This window comes from Patagioenas fasciata, chromosome 16, assembly GCF_037038585.1.
Source record: "Patagioenas fasciata isolate bPatFas1 chromosome 16, bPatFas1.hap1, whole genome shotgun sequence".
NCBI lineage: Eukaryota > Metazoa > Chordata > Aves > Columbiformes > Columbidae > Patagioenas > Patagioenas fasciata.
This window is the reverse complement of record NC_092535.1, coordinates 8203437-8223520: the sequence shown is the minus strand read 5'-3', so window position 1 is coordinate 8223520 and position 20084 is coordinate 8203437. Positions and strand designations below refer to the sequence as shown.

Here is a 20084-nt window from a genome sequence, read left to right as displayed (position 1 = left end):
AGATGTGACACTCTCCTTGTTTGCAGCTGTGCTTGTGTATCACCTGCATACAGAAACATGAGGCAACAGAATCCAAACCAGAACATTTATAGAGACAGCTATTGGTACAAATGTGCACATCCACACTGTAAAATTAGACCAGCAGATGGGTATCTTGTCTGTGGGGATAGCAATAGCTTTCTACAAGGCCAAAATGAAGTTACAGGACCAAGAAGGGACAATAACTCTCCATTATAAACAAAGATCCCAAAGGAACTCACTTGCTGCCTCTCTAGGAGAAGTGTTTTAGTCCAGGATTAGGTGTTTGAACTTGGACCATGGGGACACCCAGGAGAAGGTTTGCACCCCAGCTGCAGCTCTGCTTGAGGCATCAGTAGGAGAGTACAACCCACCAGTTGTTCCATGTTCCACTTTCCTTCTTCAAGATAATTATTGATCCATCCCAAGGACCTGTTCAAAGACCAGGAACAACGGATGAGACCAGCTGGGAACACCAACCCCAACAATATCTTCTCAGCTAATAGAAATTTTCTAACAGACACTTTCAAATGAAAGGAACATTGGTATTAAGAGATTATTAGTCATTCTTCAAACTAGTGTGGGATGAATGCCGGAAAACATTTTTCTCCAAATTTGTGTGAATAAGTTGACTAAATAAATATGATTTTGGCTAGTCTGCCATGGTGATCCTATTGGATGGATTTAAGAGGAGGAAAGTTTGGAGAGAACATTGAGTCTTGGCAGATGGCTGTGGCAAGTTCACTGTTTGCATACAGAGATGTTTTGACTGATTGCAGGATTCCACATCTTCTTGCATCACAGAGGTAAGCAGTCTGCAGGACCTCAGTGAACAGAGGGCCCACTGGCTGGTAGGAACCAGGTGCCCAACACCTGTTAATGAATGGGACAAATTACAGCTGTCTTTGGATAAATCAGTGATTCTCTGAGATTTTCCTAAATCTCCTCTATGCATTTGTAAAGATTTTATCGTGAAGACAACTGAGTGGACGAAGAACTCGCTGGAGTTTTACAGGGCCACTGGCTGGCTCAGCACCCCGAGAGGTTAACTCCGCCACGGACCGCTCATCCTCAGGGGGTCCTTTCATGTAGGGGATCCCCTTGTCACCCTCAGCATCACCGTGGAACCCCACAGCCCCTGGTCCTGCAACAGGGCAGCTCAGAAAGGACCTCACATTCCCAAACGTGGATAAAATCACTGATGGAGACAAAAACAAAGCAGCTCACTGCTGTGCTGTGGTGCTGAGGATGCCCCAGGCAGATCAGGGCAGAAGAAGGCATTTTAGGTGTTTTCCTCCTCGTTCAAATGCATTTCTCTTAGTAGCAGCAGGTGAGTGGTTATTTGGGGACATATGGGTGTCCAAGTGTGATGGGACATCCTTGGTGCCTCCCCTTTCTCCAGAGGAGAGAGGAAGGTGAGAGGGGTGGTAATGCTCGGACCCCCTCACCAGCCCCCCAGCCCTCAGCTTAGACCCGTGCCTCTGTCTGACTTTGCAAGGCTTGGAGAAGGGGAGTGGTGACGGGGTCTCAATGGGGAGGGAGCTCAGCAGCACAGGCCGGACCGCGTTCCCTTCCTCCACACACACCCCGGGTTTAGTTTAAACACCGGAGTGGGGCTGCAAAACCCCATTTCGGCGACGGGGAGAGTAGAAAGGGGGGCCGGGGGAAGGCAGAGCCGGGCGCGGCGTGGGGTGCGCGGTCACCGGAGGTGCGTGGTCTCCCGGGGTGGGTGTGCGAGGCGCGTGTGTGTGTGTGTGCGTGCGTGCGTGCGTGTGTGTGTGTGTGTGTGTGCGTGTGTGTGTGTGTGTGTGTGTGTGTGAGCGCAGGGAGGCTCCTGCCCTACCAGGGCACATCTGGGCTCCGGGAAGCTGCAGAGAGGAGAGAGCTGGAGCTGCGGGCTGCTCACAGCCGAGGCTGCCGCGCCGGGGAGGGGGTGGTTCTGTGTGTGTGTCTCACACGCACACGCTCGGCAGCCCGGGAGCCGCAGGCGCCTCCTCCCCGCCGCATTAAAACGAGCCAAGTTTCCCCGCCGCGGGCAGTGGCACGTCGGGTCCGAGCGGTGCTGCGGCCCCGGGGATGCACCTGAACGCTACGGCCCCGGCCGTGCCGGGCGGGCCCCCCCACCTCCACCCCGCCGGCTATGCCAACGCCTCCAACCGCTCCGACCTGCTCCCCAAAGCGCCCGACGAGGAGGACCTGGACGTCAACACCGACATCTACTCCAAAGTGATGGTGACCGTCATCTACTTGGCTCTTTTCTTGGTGGGCACCGTGGGTAACTCCATCACAGCGTACACTCTGGTGCGCAAGAAGTCGCTGCAGAACCTGCAAAGCACCGTGCACTACCACCTGGCCAGCCTCGCCTTCTCCGACCTCCTCATCTTCCTCCTCTGCATGCCCATCGAGCTCTACAACTTCATCTGGGTTCATCACCCCTGGGCTTTCGGGGGGGCCGTCTGCAAGGGCTACTACTTCCTCCGGGACGCCTGCACCTACGCCACGGCGCTCAACATCGCCAGCCTCAGCGTGGAGCGCTACATGGCCATCTGCCACCCCTTCAAAGCCAAGAGCATCATGTCCCGCAGCCGCACCAAGAAGTTCATCAGCTGCATCTGGATCGCCTCCTTCCTCCTCGCCATCCCCATGATCTTCACCATGGGGGAGATCTACGGCAAGGACCAAGATCCCGACTCCCTCATCTGTACCACCATCGTGGACGCCTCCACGCTGAAAACGGTCATCCAGGTGAGGATCCCGGCGGCCGGGGCTCCCGGCGCAACCGAGAGCGGGCAGCCGCCTCCTTCCCCGGGCTCGGATTGTCAAACTTTCCGGAGACGGGGGAGCAGGAGAGGGAGGTTGCGAGGAGGGGAGCGGCTGGGGAAGGGGGGTGTTCCGGGCGGCCCCAACGGGGCGGACCGGCCAGGGGTGCGAGACTTGAGGCGGGTTCTGGGCTGCCCCACCGCGCACCCCCTCCTGCTGGGCTGAGACCCCTCACCGGGGTAAATCCTGCCCAGTCGTTAAAGCAGCCCCGGGCCGGTGCAGCCACCCCGGAACTCCCCCCCGGTGCCCTGACCCGGGGCTGTCCCGGAGCAGGATCCCCATGTGCAGCCGTCTCGGGCTGGGGATGCTCGGGTCCTCCCCAGATGTGACAGTTCGTGGCCAGAAACCCCACAAATCTCCACCCTTTCTCTGCATTTTCTGTGTCTCATTCCTTCTGCTGGAAAGGGGCCAGCAAGATCAAAGGAAATAAAACCATCTCTCCTCCTCTCCAGTTACTTTGCTTGGTCCAGAGCCCATTTCCTCTGTGCAGTGCCAGGTTCTCATATCAGAAAGTTTGGGGAGCAAGGTGCAGTATAGGCATCCAAAAAGAAACGACATCTTCAAAGCCAGGAGCTGGTATTTTTGCTGTTTTGGGGAAATCATAGCTGGTTTAACTAGCAAACCCCTTCTGACTTCCAAACGCTTTGCTGGTCTCCACACAGTGCTTAATCTAACACGCCCATGCGTGGCAAAGATTTCAGCATCAACACTTGCTGTGCTCCAGTGCTCTGAGGGTTTGAGGCATTTGTTTACTAGAGCATTAGGCTTGAAAAATGCAAGAGACATGGAAGGAGAGACAAAGAGCAAGACACCACTCTCCCTTTGCTGCCAGGTTCACGTGTGATTGCTTGTCAATCTTTTATTTGGAACATGAATTTCAGGTGCGGTTTAATCAGCAGCCAATTACAATTTAAAGCTGCATGTGTACTAAAGCCTTTGAGATGTTCCCACAGTTAAACAGAGGGAACTTAAATGGGAGCAAATCAGAATAATTCCTCTCACTAAAAGAAGGTGAGGGTACATGCAGTTTGATTTAAGCCCAGATCCTGTAGATGTTTAGACATGTTTCTCTAAGTTTCCCCCTAGACTGCTCCAGTAAACAAAAATCCACCCCACACAGAAGCAGTGAATTCCCTCTGTATTTTGTCTTAATGGAGAAATACAGCTCCCACCATCTCAAGAGGCTGATACCGAACTTTCCTCTTGAGATGGTGGGGGCTGTATTTCTCCTGTAGATGCTTTGTAGGTTTTGCCAGTGGCATCCCAGCATACTTAACCCAAATTCTGTACTCTCTGAGGAGGTGTGAGCCATCTGAGTTGAGAACAATGTGGCTGAAATACATTATTTCCAGTCATCTTCCTCTTAGGACTAAACTGATGCCCATTGTTGCCATTATAGAGCTAAAACCAGAGGATTATTTCCTAGCCATGTCTTTGGAGATTATGTTTTAAACAATTCTCAATGTATTTTGTAGTCTTGCTATTATTCAGGCTATACCTTACCCTGATACCCAAGTAAGAAGTAGGAAGGCATGAATATGCAGTATCCGAAGTTCACCTGTGGGTTTTTCCTCACGTATTTTATTTTATTTGTGAATTAATTTAAAAGTAAAAAGGAAGAGGCAGCTGTTGGAGGAAAGAAAGGGAGAAAGAAAAATAAAAAAGGCAAAACCGCAGATCCACCACTGTGCTGATTCTTCTCAGGGGATCTGGCTACAGAAGTAGATTTGCTAAGATAGGAAGGTTGTTCCAGCTTCTCCCCATTCCTGCGAGCGCAGGGAAGCGGCGCACAATGTGATGCTGGGCCCCGGGCTGGGGAAGGCTCAGGGTGAATAGGCAAAGCAGCTGCAAGTCGGGTTGTAAGTGCATTAGTGAAACCACCTCACAGCATGTGAGCGGGTGTTCTCACATGGTAAGCTGTGCAGAAGTTTAAAAAATGACAAATAATGGAAGACATGCGAAGGAAAGGGCAGCGGTGATGTGGAGAGTGACACACAAAGGTCAGAAATTTGGAGCCTTGGTCTTTCGCTGCTTTAGAGCAGGTCTTTGCATCTCTGCATTCATTTTGTGTCTTTAAATTAAGCAGAGCAATAATGCACTTGCACAAGCTGGCAAATCACTTGTAATAGATCACACAACATATTTCACTCCTCTTCCTGTTTGGCACACTGTCTAAAGCAAACTGGGATTTTTTTTGGAAGCCACTAGTCCTCCAAGAGGTTTTTTTTTGTTGACTGACTGAAAGCCAGTCCCAGAACAGAGCAATTGTAACCATTTATAGCCTCAGAGCCCAGTGTGAGCTGTGATTCTGCTGGGATCATGGCAGGAGAACATTCTCCCCTGGACTCGAACAAGCTTCCCAGGATGAATATTTGAGTGTATTAATTTAACATCCCTGCTTTCAAAAAAGTTCCTCTGTGTTTGCTTTGAATATTTAACAGGCATTCCTGAGTGAAACCAGACTGTATGAACAACCAGGTTTCCTTATAAGAAGAAGAAAAAGTATCTATTCAAACAGCAGTCAGCATATTCGACTCTTGCTCATGTTACTTAACTTGTACCACTTAAGCTCCACAGCAACCGTAAGAGCTAATTACTGATATTCTTCTAGTAATTACAGATTGCTCAACACAGAGCACACTGATAAGCAGGAAGAGCAATAAGTGAGATGTTCTGCAGGTTGTCACCACATGTCACCACAATCCGCAATGCTGGGCACTGCCAGTCTCACCTTGTGCCATTGAGATGTGAGCCCTGTGTGGCCTCTGGTACTTAATTCTTTACAAAGAACTGTTTCCCAGCTTGGTTTATCTCCAACCCTGCAGCTGCTTAAATCAGCCTGTGAATCTGGTTTATTATGTATTCTTCATTGCTCGGCTTGCCTGTTACTTCTGTCAATCAGGGACGTCTGGTTTGAATATTGGCATCAGCATGGGATCTGGTAACAGGAATGATTTTCATGTATAATCCATTACAGCCACATTATTTAGGTGTAGTTAACACTTTAGCTGGCAGACATCCTCTAAAACACACCACAGCCAGTTTCAGAGTTTTTTCCACATATATTAAGCACCTCATAAAACCATCCTCATACAAATAAATTTATGTTTTCATGCCACTTCAGCTGGAGGAGGTTTTAAAAGTTACTCCTTGTGGCAATAACAGATAAGAGAGTTCTGATGCATAATGAGATGTTTCCCTGTTCACTGGTGGGTCGGTACCTGTGGCTTTGACTACTTTGCAGCCCTATTGACTCGGGGTCAGCTGCCCCAAAACAGGAGCTGGCTGAGTGTCCCATCCCACCACATGCAGCCCTGCATGTCATCAGCATCGTACACTCTCAGCCCCATTTTTCAGATTGCTGCTTCCTTTATTACATTCAAAGCTCTTTTTTTTTTTGAAGAGGTCTTTAGTGGAACTGGGGAAAGAGGGGAAGTTGAAAGAAATACCAACAATGCTGGTGCACCATCAGTTTCAGCACATAGAGACAGGCAGCTCCTTGACCTAAAAATCCCAGGATTTTAACTGAGCCTAGATTGGGAACATGTGTAAGGGAAGACTGGGTCACGGAGGAGAGAGCAATGTGTTGTCTCACTGGCATGGCATGGTCTGCGTTTGGGTGGCTCTGCTGCAAAATGTCCCCTAAGTTATGGCAAGTGCCTGGGTAGAGTCTGACACACACTCTTGTTTTATTTGCACGGGCAGCTGGTGTGAACCCATTTATTAAAACACATGGCAGCAGGCCCTGCGCCTCCGGAAACTGTCACAGCTCCATCAGCTCCAAGTTGTTCATTTGATAGTGGCAGCTTTTAGGGAAGGACATTGGGAACTTCTCTGGACCTCTGGTTTTGGGTTTTGAGCTGTTTTGTGGCCATTCTGCTTTGCACCAGCCCACCTTGGCATGGCTGCACCTCTCCTACCCCTCCGGATCGCTTGTTTATCATGTTTTATGAAATCTGCTCATAGTTCAGATGATTTGTTGAGTAAATAACTCTTCACATGTAAGAACTGCTTGTCCTAGGAGGTCCTCTGCTTTATTTCTTTGTACACTTCTTGCAGAGCTTTCAAAAGAATGTGCCAAAGAGCCCCAGGTCTGAAGAGAATGGGAAGAAAGGACAGGGCGTTGGATCTGGGAGACGTGAGATGTGGTCTGGCCTCTCAGCATCCATTACCATAAACTCTACACACTTTTCCAAGGATGTCTATTCATTTTCCATTTGTCTGAGAGTCCCACAAAGTTATTAATTTTATGCATGCCGTCGCAAACAGTCCCTTACACTTTCCTCTGGTGAGGAGCACCTCGGTGGGCTGGTGCAATGAGCTTTCTGCTCTGATGGCACCCGGTCAGTGCGGTGGAAGGCAGAGCTCTGCCCGACAGCAGATCTGTGGTGCCATGTGAATAAACATGAAAAGCATCTCTCCATAGTACATGAAAATAGCAACCCATAAAACCAAATGGCTGAATTTTCTGCAGGTTTACTGGCAAATCATCTCCAGGATTCGTCAATGGCTTCAGTTCAGGAATCCCGCATTTATCCTGATTTTGAGTAGAGGAATTGAAGTTAGTTTCTTTTCCTCAGCTCGCAGCCAAATTCCTGCTATGGCTTTTAATAACAGTGCTGTTTTAAATCACTCGCTACAGCTCTGTGCTCTGATAATCCCACCCGTTGGGCCTGGCTGATAAAACTGTTTCGGCTACACACACACACACACACACAGGATCTCTGCCCACCAGAGAAGCCCATGCCTGGGTACCACTAGCCTCTCCTGCAGCACAACAAATTGCCACCTTTGTGACAGGACTGTGTCCCTTCTGGTCACAGTGCTGCCAGCCCCTTGGGTAGGCAAGGAAATGAAGATATTGGTGCTTAAATGTGTCTGGATCCATCTCCACAGCGATGGAGAGAGACCCCACCCCAGTGAGGATGCCCATCTGCGGTGGTGTGAGCATCCCTAAAAAACTGCCTTTTTCCCACATGCTACGCAGAGAACTCAGGGCTTTAATTCAGCATATTCATGGCAGCCCGGTTTGCCTAATCCCAGCCCATTTACACTGTAGTCCAAATGCAGCTACATCTAAATTAAATAGGCTCTTGTGTTCATTGCTTTACATAACCACTTGGCCTGCTGTGTTTTGTTAGTTCTTACATAATTTCTTCCTTTTTTTTTTTTTTATTTTCCCCCCTACCCAATTGATTTTAATTCACTTGATTTCTTTTACCCTCCCCCTTCCCGAGATGTCAGCTGGAGGACAAGGAAATGTGGCTGATGAATTTAGCTCTTAGTTTTTCCTCTTAACAGCAGTTCGTACAGGCAGAGGAGATGAAGGTAATAGTGGTTCCTCTTCCCAGAGACAGAAAAAAAATAATCGGCTGTCTTTAATCTTCTTCCAGATCATTTAAAACAGCTATTTAATTGTCTTCTCCCTGCCTCCCCCCTCCTTCCCCTTAAAGGCTTTTCCCATCATCTCTGTGCAGCATCTGCTTGAGACTCACAGATGGCACTTTCTCCTCCCGACGTTTGGAAATGCTTCTGTGTCCTGCCCGAGGCTCCAGGAATGGGGCAGCCACCTAAAGAGTGGCAGGACATGCCTTGGAGGACAAGGGACAGAACAACTGCTCTTGCGTGAGCCCCGCCATGGAAAGGGAGCTCAGCGAGACACGGTGCCACATGCTGCTCCTCTACCTGCTTACTGACACCAAGCACCCACGGTGTCCCCTGCCAAGGCTGGGCTCAATAGCTCCATTCTGCAATTTTGTGTGAGGGCGTGATCACTTGAGAAGGATTTTTTTTGCTTCCTTTAAATGAAACTCTCAGGGGAGAGGGCCAGGTAACTCATCGTGCTCCAATAACATCAGCCCCCACGTTTTGCTTCCCGTGGATGCCTTTTTTCTATCCAATTTCAAAGCATCTTGGGTGTGGGATTAAAAAGAAAAGCTGATGATAAATCAGTTGAGCTGATGAGTTATTCAGGAAACACGTGCTTGGGCTGGCTTAGAAAAGATGATGGTGATGGAGTACTAACCCTGTCTGGGTAGCAGACATTTCTGAGCTACTGGTTCATTCCCAGTATTTTCCTGCATCAGTCAGTAAGTTTTCCATGGATGGGAGGGAAATAACACTGAGACAATTTTATATCCTTATACCCAAAGCACGTGTACCTGGAGGCCCATCCTCCTCCTCCTCCCTGCCTGGGGTACCAGGAGCCATCACCGCTGCTCCTGCCAGACAGAGGATGCTGTGGGATGGGGCTGTATCTCCCCAGGAGCACTATTCTTGTCCTTGGCCTTTGGAGAAGTGTGCCTGGAGGAACTGGTCACTCACAGGTGGTTCCAGCATGTGGGATTTGCTTCTTGTCTCCCGTGGCTTTTTCACTTCAATAATTCTCAGTGCAGAGAGTATGCTGCTGTGCACAACTTCATGGAGGTTGTTTTTCTCTTAGCGGGAGAAAAAATAGAATGGACAAGGTCTTTTTAACTGAACTTTTTTTGAGAAAGTTCATTGAGGTATCTTTGATGCTTTTAAGTTCTCAGGGACTAGAGACAATTGTTAGCTGAAGACAGAATCGGAGATGAGATTTTCCTAATGGAAATGGAAAAAAAAAAGGAAAAAATGTAAACTTTCACAAAGTCTTCAGTATCTGAAAGGGGTTGGAAAAGCATCTCCTTTATGCAAAGTGCTCATGGAAAAGCTGGGAGTACCTCTAAACTGTAAAGCCACATGCAGAGCAAAAAGCATATTCAGTATCAGTAAATCAGAGAGGCACTGGAGTGACAGCTGAGCCAGGGGACGTGCCCTGGTTCGGTGGTGTTGCTTTCAGCCTCTCCCTGCCCGCCCGTGATTTACACCCAGCCTGTGGATTTACATTTTCCCAGATGCTGAACCCTGTGCAGTAAATCTTCCTTTATAAAACTTTCCAGGTTTCTCTTTGCCAAGTGAATTCCTAAATATATAAAAGAGGAACAGGCAGCCTAGACAGGACTGAATGTATTGCCTGTTTTCAGCATTTTCCGTTCTCTCTGAAAATGCCTTCTGGTACTTTCCTGCCAATTATTACCCCCTCTAGATAATAAAGAATAAATTTAGGGCCACTGCTGTTACAACCAACTTGCACTCATTAAGTGAATGATTTACCTTGCTTCAAGAGATCTGTTCCTCCTCCAGAGGAAAAGAAGGAGTTTCACAAACACTCCTTAGCACAGGGAACCCCAAGAGATTCTTGGGATCCTGGAAGATGAGAACCTTCATTTCAGGGACTTGGGGTGGATCTGATTTATCCTTTCCGTGCCTTCTCGCTTGCTGAATGACGCCAGGAGAGATCACACCTCAGTGCAACACTTTGGATGTGCCAAGAAGCCCTGCACTGCCTGTGTTTGGAACTGTCATATGTTAAAATATCAGAAGTGGTCCAAGTGCTGTTTCCTGTGGGGCCAATGAAAACCTACTGTCCCTTCGCTCACCCGCTGCCTCTGCTCTGCTGCTCAAGGCTTTGCACAGTCTCTGGCAGCAGGAGGAGCAATCTCATCCCTGAACCATCTCATTTTCATCCTTCTTTCACCTCGAACAAAGGGGTCTACTGACTTATCAGCTTCACCCAGACCTGTGGAGCAAAGATCTGTTGCGTATCAGCTGTGAACACTTTGCTGCAGGATGGCACTTAGCTCAACAGACCCCTATATTTGATCAGGACTACAAGCAGCTAATTAATAGAGTCATTGCAATACTATAACCTATTAATTGTAACATAATCAAGACCAAGTGCTGAGCCAAATAAATGTGGTCTCAATACTTGATAGGACTGTCATATTATTTTGTTCCCTTGTAGAACTTGGTTAATAAGTCCATAACTATTTGAGTATTTTCAATACCAAATTAACCAGCTTTTCCTTCCTATTCTATGATTTTTTTCTAAACCATCTGATAAAAATGCAACTCACTCAGCCTCTGGGAAAGTTTAGCTCACTGCTCATATCACTCTATTGATTTCTCCTGCAAAGATCTTACATTTTATCCTCACGGGGACAATTTATACATTTTAATATACTTGTTTCATTCAAAAAAAGAAACTCACAGGATTTAATTTCCCTCCCCAAAGCCCATGTTTTGTTTTTTATCACTGTCAGTCATGGGCTTATGATATTTTCATACTTGCTTGTTCCTTAACTCCAGGTATGTGAAGTGTGATGAAGCACTGTAGGAGAGGAAATATAAGTTCAGTCTAATAAATAGATATTGGACCTCAAGATAAAACAATCAGGTGGTAACAATAGGTGTACGCCCCAAACTCTTAACAGACTGCAGTCACTAACCCAAGGGACAAACTCTGACAAAACAAAACTACTGTTATCCAAATAAATGGGATAAATTACAGGGGGCAGGGTGGTGATAATAACAAAAGACAAAGAGGCCTTAGGTCCCAGCACCCACCTGCCCAAGCTCAGCTTCCAACCACAACCTACCCTGTCCGCCTGCTCCCCCCTGCTCCTCCCAAATCCTATCAGATCCTGTCATGGCTTCCCACGATCTTGCCCTGTTTCAATAAGATTTCAGCTTGGTACAATCCCTCAGCAACCAGCTCTTTGAATTCCCGCTCTGAAGGGTGGCTCCGAGGAGTATTTCAGGTTACAAACATTGGTTGGGCTTTAGGATGGAGCAGCTGAGCTGAGTCAGAGGGAGCTGCTCTGCTCTTTTATGAGAAAGAACAGGCATCTGGTTCACCAGTGATACTAATGCCAGAGGTCCTCTAGGAAAAGAGAAAGGAAATGAATCATGGCAGGAGCTGTTTTTTTCAAGAATGAGATGCCAGGTGCATTGCTCCTTGCTAGCTCTGTCTCCTCCAGCAAATGAGGTCTCCCACCCCATCACTCCCTGCCTCACCTGAGTTCCTCAAAAAAGGGTTAGAGAGATGTGATCTGCAGGGAATTGCTGTATCACAGGGGGACAATGCAGGTCATCCACTTTCATCCATGCTTCTTTTTTTCCTCCTTTCTCTCCCTTTTATTAACAGAAACATTTCAGGAAAGACTACCACATATACAGGGATGTTACAGTCAGAAATAAAGCTAGGTTGTGTCTTCATTACTTTGAAACAAGTGTGTTTGGGAAAGAGAAAATTGCAGGGTGTACTCTAGAGGTTTTCTGCTATCAAGTAGTGTTGTGCTCAATTCCATCCCTTAGATATTGCCCAGGCAGAAGTGGCGTTTAAAGGCTCTTAGGGGCTGTTCCGCTCATTGCGAGGTTACATCTCCTTGCTCTTGCACAAAACAGGTTCAAATGATGATTCTGTTTCCTGCTTGGAAGGTTGCTGCTTTCTTCCCTGTGAAATAATGGAAAACTTTGTTAAACTCAGCAGCTATTTAGGGAAAAAAAAGTAATTGACTCAGTTTCAATTAAAACAAACAAAAAAAAACCCTAAAGCAATAAAAACCCCACTGGCAGCCTATAAAAAGTAGAAGCAAAGAAAAGGGCAGAAACAGGGCAAGAAATGACAGTTTTATATACCTCCTGCTGAGTGGTGATAGAAGAGGCCCTTGTGCCTGCAAAACAAAGCTGGTTTTCTGTTAAAGCAACTATTGACTCAAACTCCACAAGTGCAGCTGTAGCTTTGCACAGAATCTGTGCGCCAGCAAACAGACCGATGGCCTCGCATCTGCTCGCCCCGCTCAGCCGTGCCTCTGCCTCCCAGCCAAATTCAGCCCGTGCCAGGAAAACCTTCAAATTCAGCCAAAGAAAAAAAAAATGTGATTTTTCAAGAGAAGGAGCTGGTTTAGGTGATTTGCATGACTTTTCCCTTTTCCCAGTTTGATGTGGCTGTGATGGGTGGCTTTTGCTGGGGCTGTGTCCGGCAGGGTGCAATCCCTGATTTTCCATGCGGATTTGCACTAACGCCTTTCCTGAGCCGCCCTCATGACAACGGAGAGCAGCTTGTTTATAAAGCCGTGCATATCGATCCAGCTGTAGGGATTATTTTGACTTGTGGCCTGTGGGTGCTGTTGAGAAAAAATTGAAGCGCAGCTGAAAGTCTTCTGGGCATTAATTCCCTTTCAGCAACGAGCCTCTTTTCTCTCTTGGATGCTGGTCCACACCCCTGTGCCTTACGCTAAAGGCAAATCTTAATAATTAGTAGATTTCCCTCTATTTCTGTCCTACAAATCCCACGTAAAAGCACATTTGCAAAACCTGCTTGTGCTGCATTGAACCAGTGCATCGATCGAGCAGCAACTCCTCTCCAGAGCCAACATCCCCATAGGAGCAATGCTGCTCTTCTGCCAAGAGCTGACCTGTGTCTGGGGCCTTTCAGGTCAGTGTCTCGGCAGTGAGGAAAGCACTCAGGTGGAGAATGGGTCTTTCTGCCTGGCTGCTTTCACTTATAAACAGATACTTGTCCCAAACACAGGGTTGGTGTCGCAGTGGGGAGAAGCTGGTTTTGTTCCTCAGAGCTAGGGGAGTGCTGTGTCCAGCTCTGGGCTCCTCAGTTTAAGAAGGACACAGAATTACTGGAGGGAGTCCAGTGGAGGGCTACAAAGATGCTGAGGGGTCTGGAGCATCTTTCTTATGGGAGGGAGCTGGGGCTGTTTTGCCTGGAGAAGGTGAGAGGGTATCTTGTTTATGCTTCTAAATATCTCAAGGGCGGGTGTCAAGAGGATGGACCACACATTTTTCAGTAACACCCAACGACAGGGTGAGGGGTAACAGATGCAGACTGAAGCATAGGAGGTTCCATCTAATCACAAGAAGAAACTTCTTTACTTTGAGGGTGCCAGAGCTCCGGAACAGGCTGCCCAGAATGGGTATGGAGTCTCCTTCTCTGGAGACATGCAAACCCACCTGGACATGACCCTGTGCAATCTGCTCTGGTGAAGCTGTTTTAGCAGGTGAGTTGGGCTGGGGGATCTCCAGAGGTCCCTTCCAACACCAACTATTCTGTGATTCCCTGAATCAACAGGAGATTCCTGGGAATTGCCCAGGAATTGGGTTGGCAATCAAAGATGTCTTCGCCGGTGGTGAAGGGCTGCGCCCAGTGTCCCAGGAGGCTGATGGGGAGGATCCTTCCTGGGAATGAACCTGATGAAAATTGTTACCAGCAAACATCAAGGAAGAAGCCATGAAAAATGACTTTGCAGGCTGGGACAGCGGTTGTTTTGATAGGTTTCATACCTTGATTCTCTATTCCATTGAAGCTTTGCTGGAGATAAGCGATGTCACAGAAAACAAGGCTTTTGTGTCCAGTCACAAAGAATGAATTGTAAAGACTGCTGAGGAAAGCAGAGTTATTATCAAGCGAGACAAGAAATTCAGCTGAACATAAGCATGGCTTTTTCATTTCTAATTCTAGCTACGATTTGTCAGAAATCTGGCTCCTGCCAAGCTGCTTGGGCTGGAAATGGGGCAAATTGACAACAAAATGTGTATTGGTCACCCCTAAGAAACCACCTTGTTCCAGGACTGACTTACAAAATGCTCCCAGGTTTGCCTTCTGCTGACAACATAGCGTTCAACAAAAATTTCACTTTCTTTAGGAGCATATGGTTAAGGCGGTAATGTCAGGATGGGGCGAGGCTGCTGCCCTGCCAGCCTCTCCCAGATGTTGGGCAAAGTTTTGTGTTTAAATTGTTTTAAGGTGAACAAGACAAGCTTGCCTGGAGCGCCAGCATCAATCCCACAGCAAAACCAGACTGATTAAATAAACAGAGATTTGTCTGTTATTAGCGCTGTTTAGATAACTTTGAAATGCTTATTCTTCAAAATAGATGAATTACACAACTATTTTGCCTCTTTTTGGCTCAAGAAGGAATCAGTGAATTTCATTTTTCAGAGCAGAACATTTGTGCTTTCTTACTATGATTCAGGGAACGGTTTTGTACTTTGAAACCGATGCGCGGATGACTCACGATGACACATTTTGTGTTGGCAACGGGCCTGGTCTCGAAAGCCTCGATGCACCGTGTGGTCTGGGCTGTGCCTCTTCAAAATTTGGGCTTGCAGCTGTGATGACCCTGGGGGACCAGCTGCGAAGGGATTCAACCCTAGACCAACCAGAGTGTGAGCTAGCATCAGAGCTGACTAGGACAGACTTTCATGACCTTTTCTAGTTAGAGTGCATCCTCATGTTTGTGAAAAGTTTCATGGGTCACTTCCAGATTTTCCTTTCCGTTTTGCTTTTCTTCCTACTTTTTTTTTTTTCCTCCCAGTTTCACACCTGCAATAACTTCATTGCTCAGCCTTGGGCAGTGATGAGGGTGCCCATCTGGGACTGAGGGATCCTCCTGTCTCCCGTGTGATTTTCTTTTCATTAGTAGCCTGCGAATGAGACAGTGAAGGGACTGCATGAAGGCAAACCCAAAAGTGAGCTGAAGCAATCCTACAGGACAACATGGCCAGGCATTTCCTGGGATGTGCATGAAGGAGCAGAGCGTGCGAGATGCACCAGCTTATTGGAACAGGCTGTCCAGGGATGGAGTCACCACCCCTGGAGGTATTTAAAAGGCATTTAGATGAGGTTCTTAGGGATATGGTTTAGTGTTAGAGTTAGGTTATGTTTGGACTCCATGATGCTGATGGTTTCTTCCAACCAAAATGATTCTATGATCTCAGAGCTGTGGGTACCCACTGCTGCTCTCTCTCTTCTTCTCCATTCCACGAGCTGCATCTGCAATGTGACCCGGCTCCTCTTTGCATCCTCATGGCTCCACTTCAGGCCGTGTTCCTGCAGATTTGCATCACAGTTTATGTCCTGTAACACTTTGTGGGCATCCTCTGTTTTGGAGCTGTGGTTGATTGGTTTATTTGTTTGTTTGTTTTTTAATGCAGGCCAGATAACGTGTCAGGAAGGGTGGGAGCATGGGCTAGGTCTGCTCCCCAAATCTGTCCTTGCTGCAGTGAGAGAAAAGTCACTTTGCACCGGAGTTGTCCCTGGTTTCTATCACCATAAGTGAGAAGAGACGGAGTGGTGCAAAAAGTGTTTTGGAAACTGCGCTGTTTAACTCTTCCTTTAGTGTGTTATCTATCAAAGTAATTACATATGGCTCAGGAACCTCCAACTGCTGCGAAGATATCATTCTCCTGTAGCTTTTCTATTTCCATCTGATTAAAATGTTATTGTTTCATTCACGTTAGTTTGCATTTTAAATAAGGAGATAGGGGCAGAGTGGCTGATTGGTAGCTTATTCTCTGCATGGGTAAAGATAAGCATTAATCACCCTGTCATACTCGTGTTTTCTCTTTCTTTATGAATCTCAGACATCAAATTGCAAATAAAGGGGAGAAAGAGCCTGGGTCTCAATGACACTTGATTTGCTTTCTCCATTGTGTCTCAGGGAGGGACAGTGAGATGCCCTTGCTGGCTGCTGGGACAGTCACTGGCTCCATATGAGCTGCATTTTGAGAAACAAGGGAACTTTCACCCCAAAACAAAGCTCTGCTTTGGAATTTCATGGGTTTCCATCTCCCGATGCCTTTAATTTTCACTACACATTTTACCACTACCACATACCTACCTCTTCGGTATGTCAAGACAGCAGAGGGAGGAAAGAGAGGCTGGGTGTGTGTACAAACACCCCTATTAGAAACATCATCTGAAATAATCCTCACCATAAACAACGCAGTGTGGCTCAGCAGCCCCTCATATGCCATGATTTGCCCCCACAACAGCCATCGTGCAGCAGGCACACATCCACATCGCCCCAGGAGGCTCAGCAGCCTCGGGCTCCATCATCCCTCCCCACTCCCGGGACATGAAGCACATCAGCTGCAGCAGAGGTGATCAATGGAGATCACGTTAAATAGGAGCAGAGACTCAACACAGCTGGGTTTTGAGGTGGGGAACTGGAATCTGATCGGGTAAAGTCTCCCCTGCTCCAGGTGATTCTGTAGCCCTGAAGCACATGTAAGGTATTTTTAGCAAACCTAAGTTTACAGAAGGTCACAGAGAAGTAGAGCATCAGCATCTGGGAGACCTGTCATTCTGCTTCCAGTCTAGCAGGACTAACACATTGACTTATTTATGAGAGCAGTCAGCTCCCTTCTCTCTGTGTGTAACAATCTGCTTTACCTCTCCCAGCACAGAGAAGTAATTTTATTGTCAACAATTCCGTGTCCTTAACAAAACCTTAAAGCAAGTTAAGCAAGATTTGAGGGAAATGGAAATGTTCCCAGATATTTATTTGTTTTTCATTCATTCCAAGATACCTCAGTCTTTCATTGTCTAAACCAACAAACAAAAATCCCTGCTCTCGCTAAAAGGAGAGGGAGGAAATCATTTTTCAAAACTTGAAGACTGCTGGATAAGCCCTTGGCCCCAGAAATTCCCAGGGCCTGTGCAAACCTTTGGGTGTTAATGCCATGCTCGCTTCTGTTGATTTTCTGCTGGTTTGGATCTAGCTCCATCTTCCAAGTTGAATGAGGGATTGGTAGCAACCCACCAACATCAGAAATTCCCAGTTAGCTTTTGTTCCATCTCTTCTGAGCTGCACCAACAGCCCTTCCTTGCAGGAGTAAAAGTATCTCAGTGAACAGCAAACTCTAAGCAATTCATTAAACCTTGCAAGGCAACATCCAAATACTTTGTGGCCAGTTGGAGAAGCCTAATCTGTTAGCTGGAAAATGTCCATGTCAAAAATGACTAATCTCAGTACAGATGATACTTGGAAAATGAAGATATATGATGCTCTCTGCAGAAAAAGAACCATCAAAATGGCAAGAGTTGCTCAACAAGCACGAAGAGCAAGTGTGCAAGCCATGACAGCACTGTTTGGCTTATTTATATCATTGTGTGTTGATGTATTTGGGAGATGACATGGGGAGAAGTGGCCATGGGCACATCGCAGGCTCCCACCTGCATCCTCCAACCCTGCAAGATTTTGCCCGGAGCTGTGATTGTAGCAGCTCCAAATATCTTATTCCAGGCCTAAAACAAGAGCTGGTGTGGCCAAGAATGAAAAATCTGAAGCAATAGGGAGGGGAAGCTGAAAAAGAAGCTAAGGAGAGAAGAAATGAGGGCTGCCCACGTGCTGCTATTGCAGACTGTGACCCCCAGAACTGGGTGATTGCTGCCCGGTGCTGAGCTAGAGCTGATGTGGGCACTGTATTTGTTTGATTTCATTGATCAGATTGTGATGGTACATCAAACAATGTTTGCCATGAGTATGAACAGTCCAGAGCTGGTTAATCAGTGTGCGGTAGTTAGGACGGTCAACCACCGAGATGGGCTTGGCTGAAAAGATGGAGGTTCTAAGCTAAAATGCCCTTGTGCTTCATCAATATAATAATTTTCATGAAAAAATCCCAGTTCTTATTAAATAATTGCCTGTCATAATTGTCTATGAAGCTGTCATTACCAAGGAGTCAGCTGTCACTTGCACAGATGTGCTCCTGGAGATGCTTCTGCCTAATTCTAATGAAATGGCCCAGCAGGGTGTTTCTACAAGATATAGAGATAGCCCTGGGGCGCAGAGGAGAGCGATAAATCTCTGCCCTGCCTTTCCCCAGATGTTGGCGTGGTCTCTCCAGGCTGCAGTGGCAGGAGAAGCTGATCCAACCCACTGTTCTTATTCATTCTTTAGTGCTGGTCACAGGAAAACTGGGGTTGAAGACTGTGGAGATTCATCTGCCTATGGCAAGAGCTGCATCCAGCACTCATGGGCTGGAGCCGCTATTTCTCCTTCATCCTTTCTTTCCCCTGGAAAAGTTCCTTCTGTACTTGGGAGAACAATGGGGTTTGTGGTTTCATAGAGAAATAATGCATTTTCAAAGGAAAAAATATGTTTGGGTCAAACAAAGAAGAATGAATTAAGAAATTTATCAGGGATGAGAGGAACAGAGCAATTAATTTGGGGTTGACCTACAGCACGTTGTTTGCAAATAAAACATCTACTTTGAGCTGAAGTGAATTACCTTGCTTCATTTTTGGCTTACACCCCATCTTTTTCTTCTTTCTTCTTTAGCTTAGGACAATTCTGAAATAAAACAGAAGTTCAACGTGGTTTTTTTATTTAATATTTAGAAATGAGATGTGTTAGTGTTTCCAGAGAGATGACAAATGTTTGTTTGAAATATTGTTTTTTGTCAATACTGTTTATTGAATTTAACAGGAAAACTCAAGTAGCTCTTGATTTCCTTCCAAAAATTCATTTGTCATCAGATTCATGATTCTCGTAAGAAAATTAGCTGTATATAACTGCCATATCCTTAAGCAAGGGCAAAATTCTGTGCTTCCAGGCCTGCAACTCCCCATCCTTTTTTGTCAGCCTTCACCTGGGTGACTTGAACCAGGGACCTCCAGAAGTAAGAGCACAGCACGTCACCACCTACATTAGAGGCTTCATTCTGTAGGAGGGGACCTAAAGACACAGCTTTGTGGTGAAGATGCATATAGCAGCTACACAACATTGACAACACAGGTATAATAAGCTTACAACACCGTGCAATATATCCTTAAATGGACAAAGCTTTTTCATTCTCCAAACAGATCTTTTTCATGATATCTTTTTGTACATCTTTCACTGTCTTACTGCAATGAGTCAAAGCATGTCTGATTTGGCTTCGTCAAACCCAGAGCCAGGATCCACTTCTTTTAAGCATTTTAATTAATGTGTAATAAATAAGGAAACACATACATAAATTTTTCCCTACAAGTTAGACACAATCTTCTTGGCATTCTCTCTTGAGTTACTTTGTTTAAAGTATCTGTCTTTCAGTGTGTCTCTTTTTTTTTTTCAGTCTGCTCATGTTCCTTCACTGCAAAAGATCAAATGTTTTTCCTTGTCTGTGCCAGGTATATACCAAGGAGATCCTGGAGGAAGAGTATTTAATAAGGTCTCTAATAGGCTCTAAATATAATAATCCAAATAGCACTCAAATGGCTGGTTCGTCTCCTTCTTTATGTTTGGTTCAGGCTCTTTATTTTTGTTCTCAGGTTGTGAGACTGATTTTATCATTAAAGATCAGATAAATCCCTTTTTTTCATCTAAATGATCCCCGCTTTATCAAGAGTTGTGCAGCAGAGCAGAACTTCTCAATGCCTTTTGGAAAACTCAACAGGTCCTGTGAAACGTTTTGACACACTCAAATTAGGTTTGAACTCTACCTTTAGCATTAAAGCTAATCCTGGTATTGCATTCATGCATTTATTAAAAAAGCCATTTCTTCTTGCGAAAGGAGAACAGATCAGAGATGGTAGTTTCGCAATTGCCCTTCTCAGCTCTCTCCTGTAAGCTGTGAACCTGAGAAAGTGGTCAAAGTTGGCATAA

The 20084-nt window shown here is 46.4% G+C and overlaps 1 protein-coding gene across 1 annotated transcript in view; it reads left to right on the top strand.

The window, feature by feature from the left end:
- The first annotated feature begins 1957 nt into the window (after nucleotides 1–1957).
- NTSR1 (neurotensin receptor 1) overlaps nucleotides 1958–20084 on the top strand; it is a 53750-nt gene continuing 35623 nt past the window's right edge. Inside the window, exon 1 of the mRNA XM_065849472.2 lies at nucleotides 1958–2763. Coding sequence (XP_065705544.1) covers nucleotides 2095–2763 — 669 coding nt within the window. The 5' untranslated portion in view covers nucleotides 1958–2094. The remainder of the gene's footprint in view (nucleotides 2764–20084) is intronic.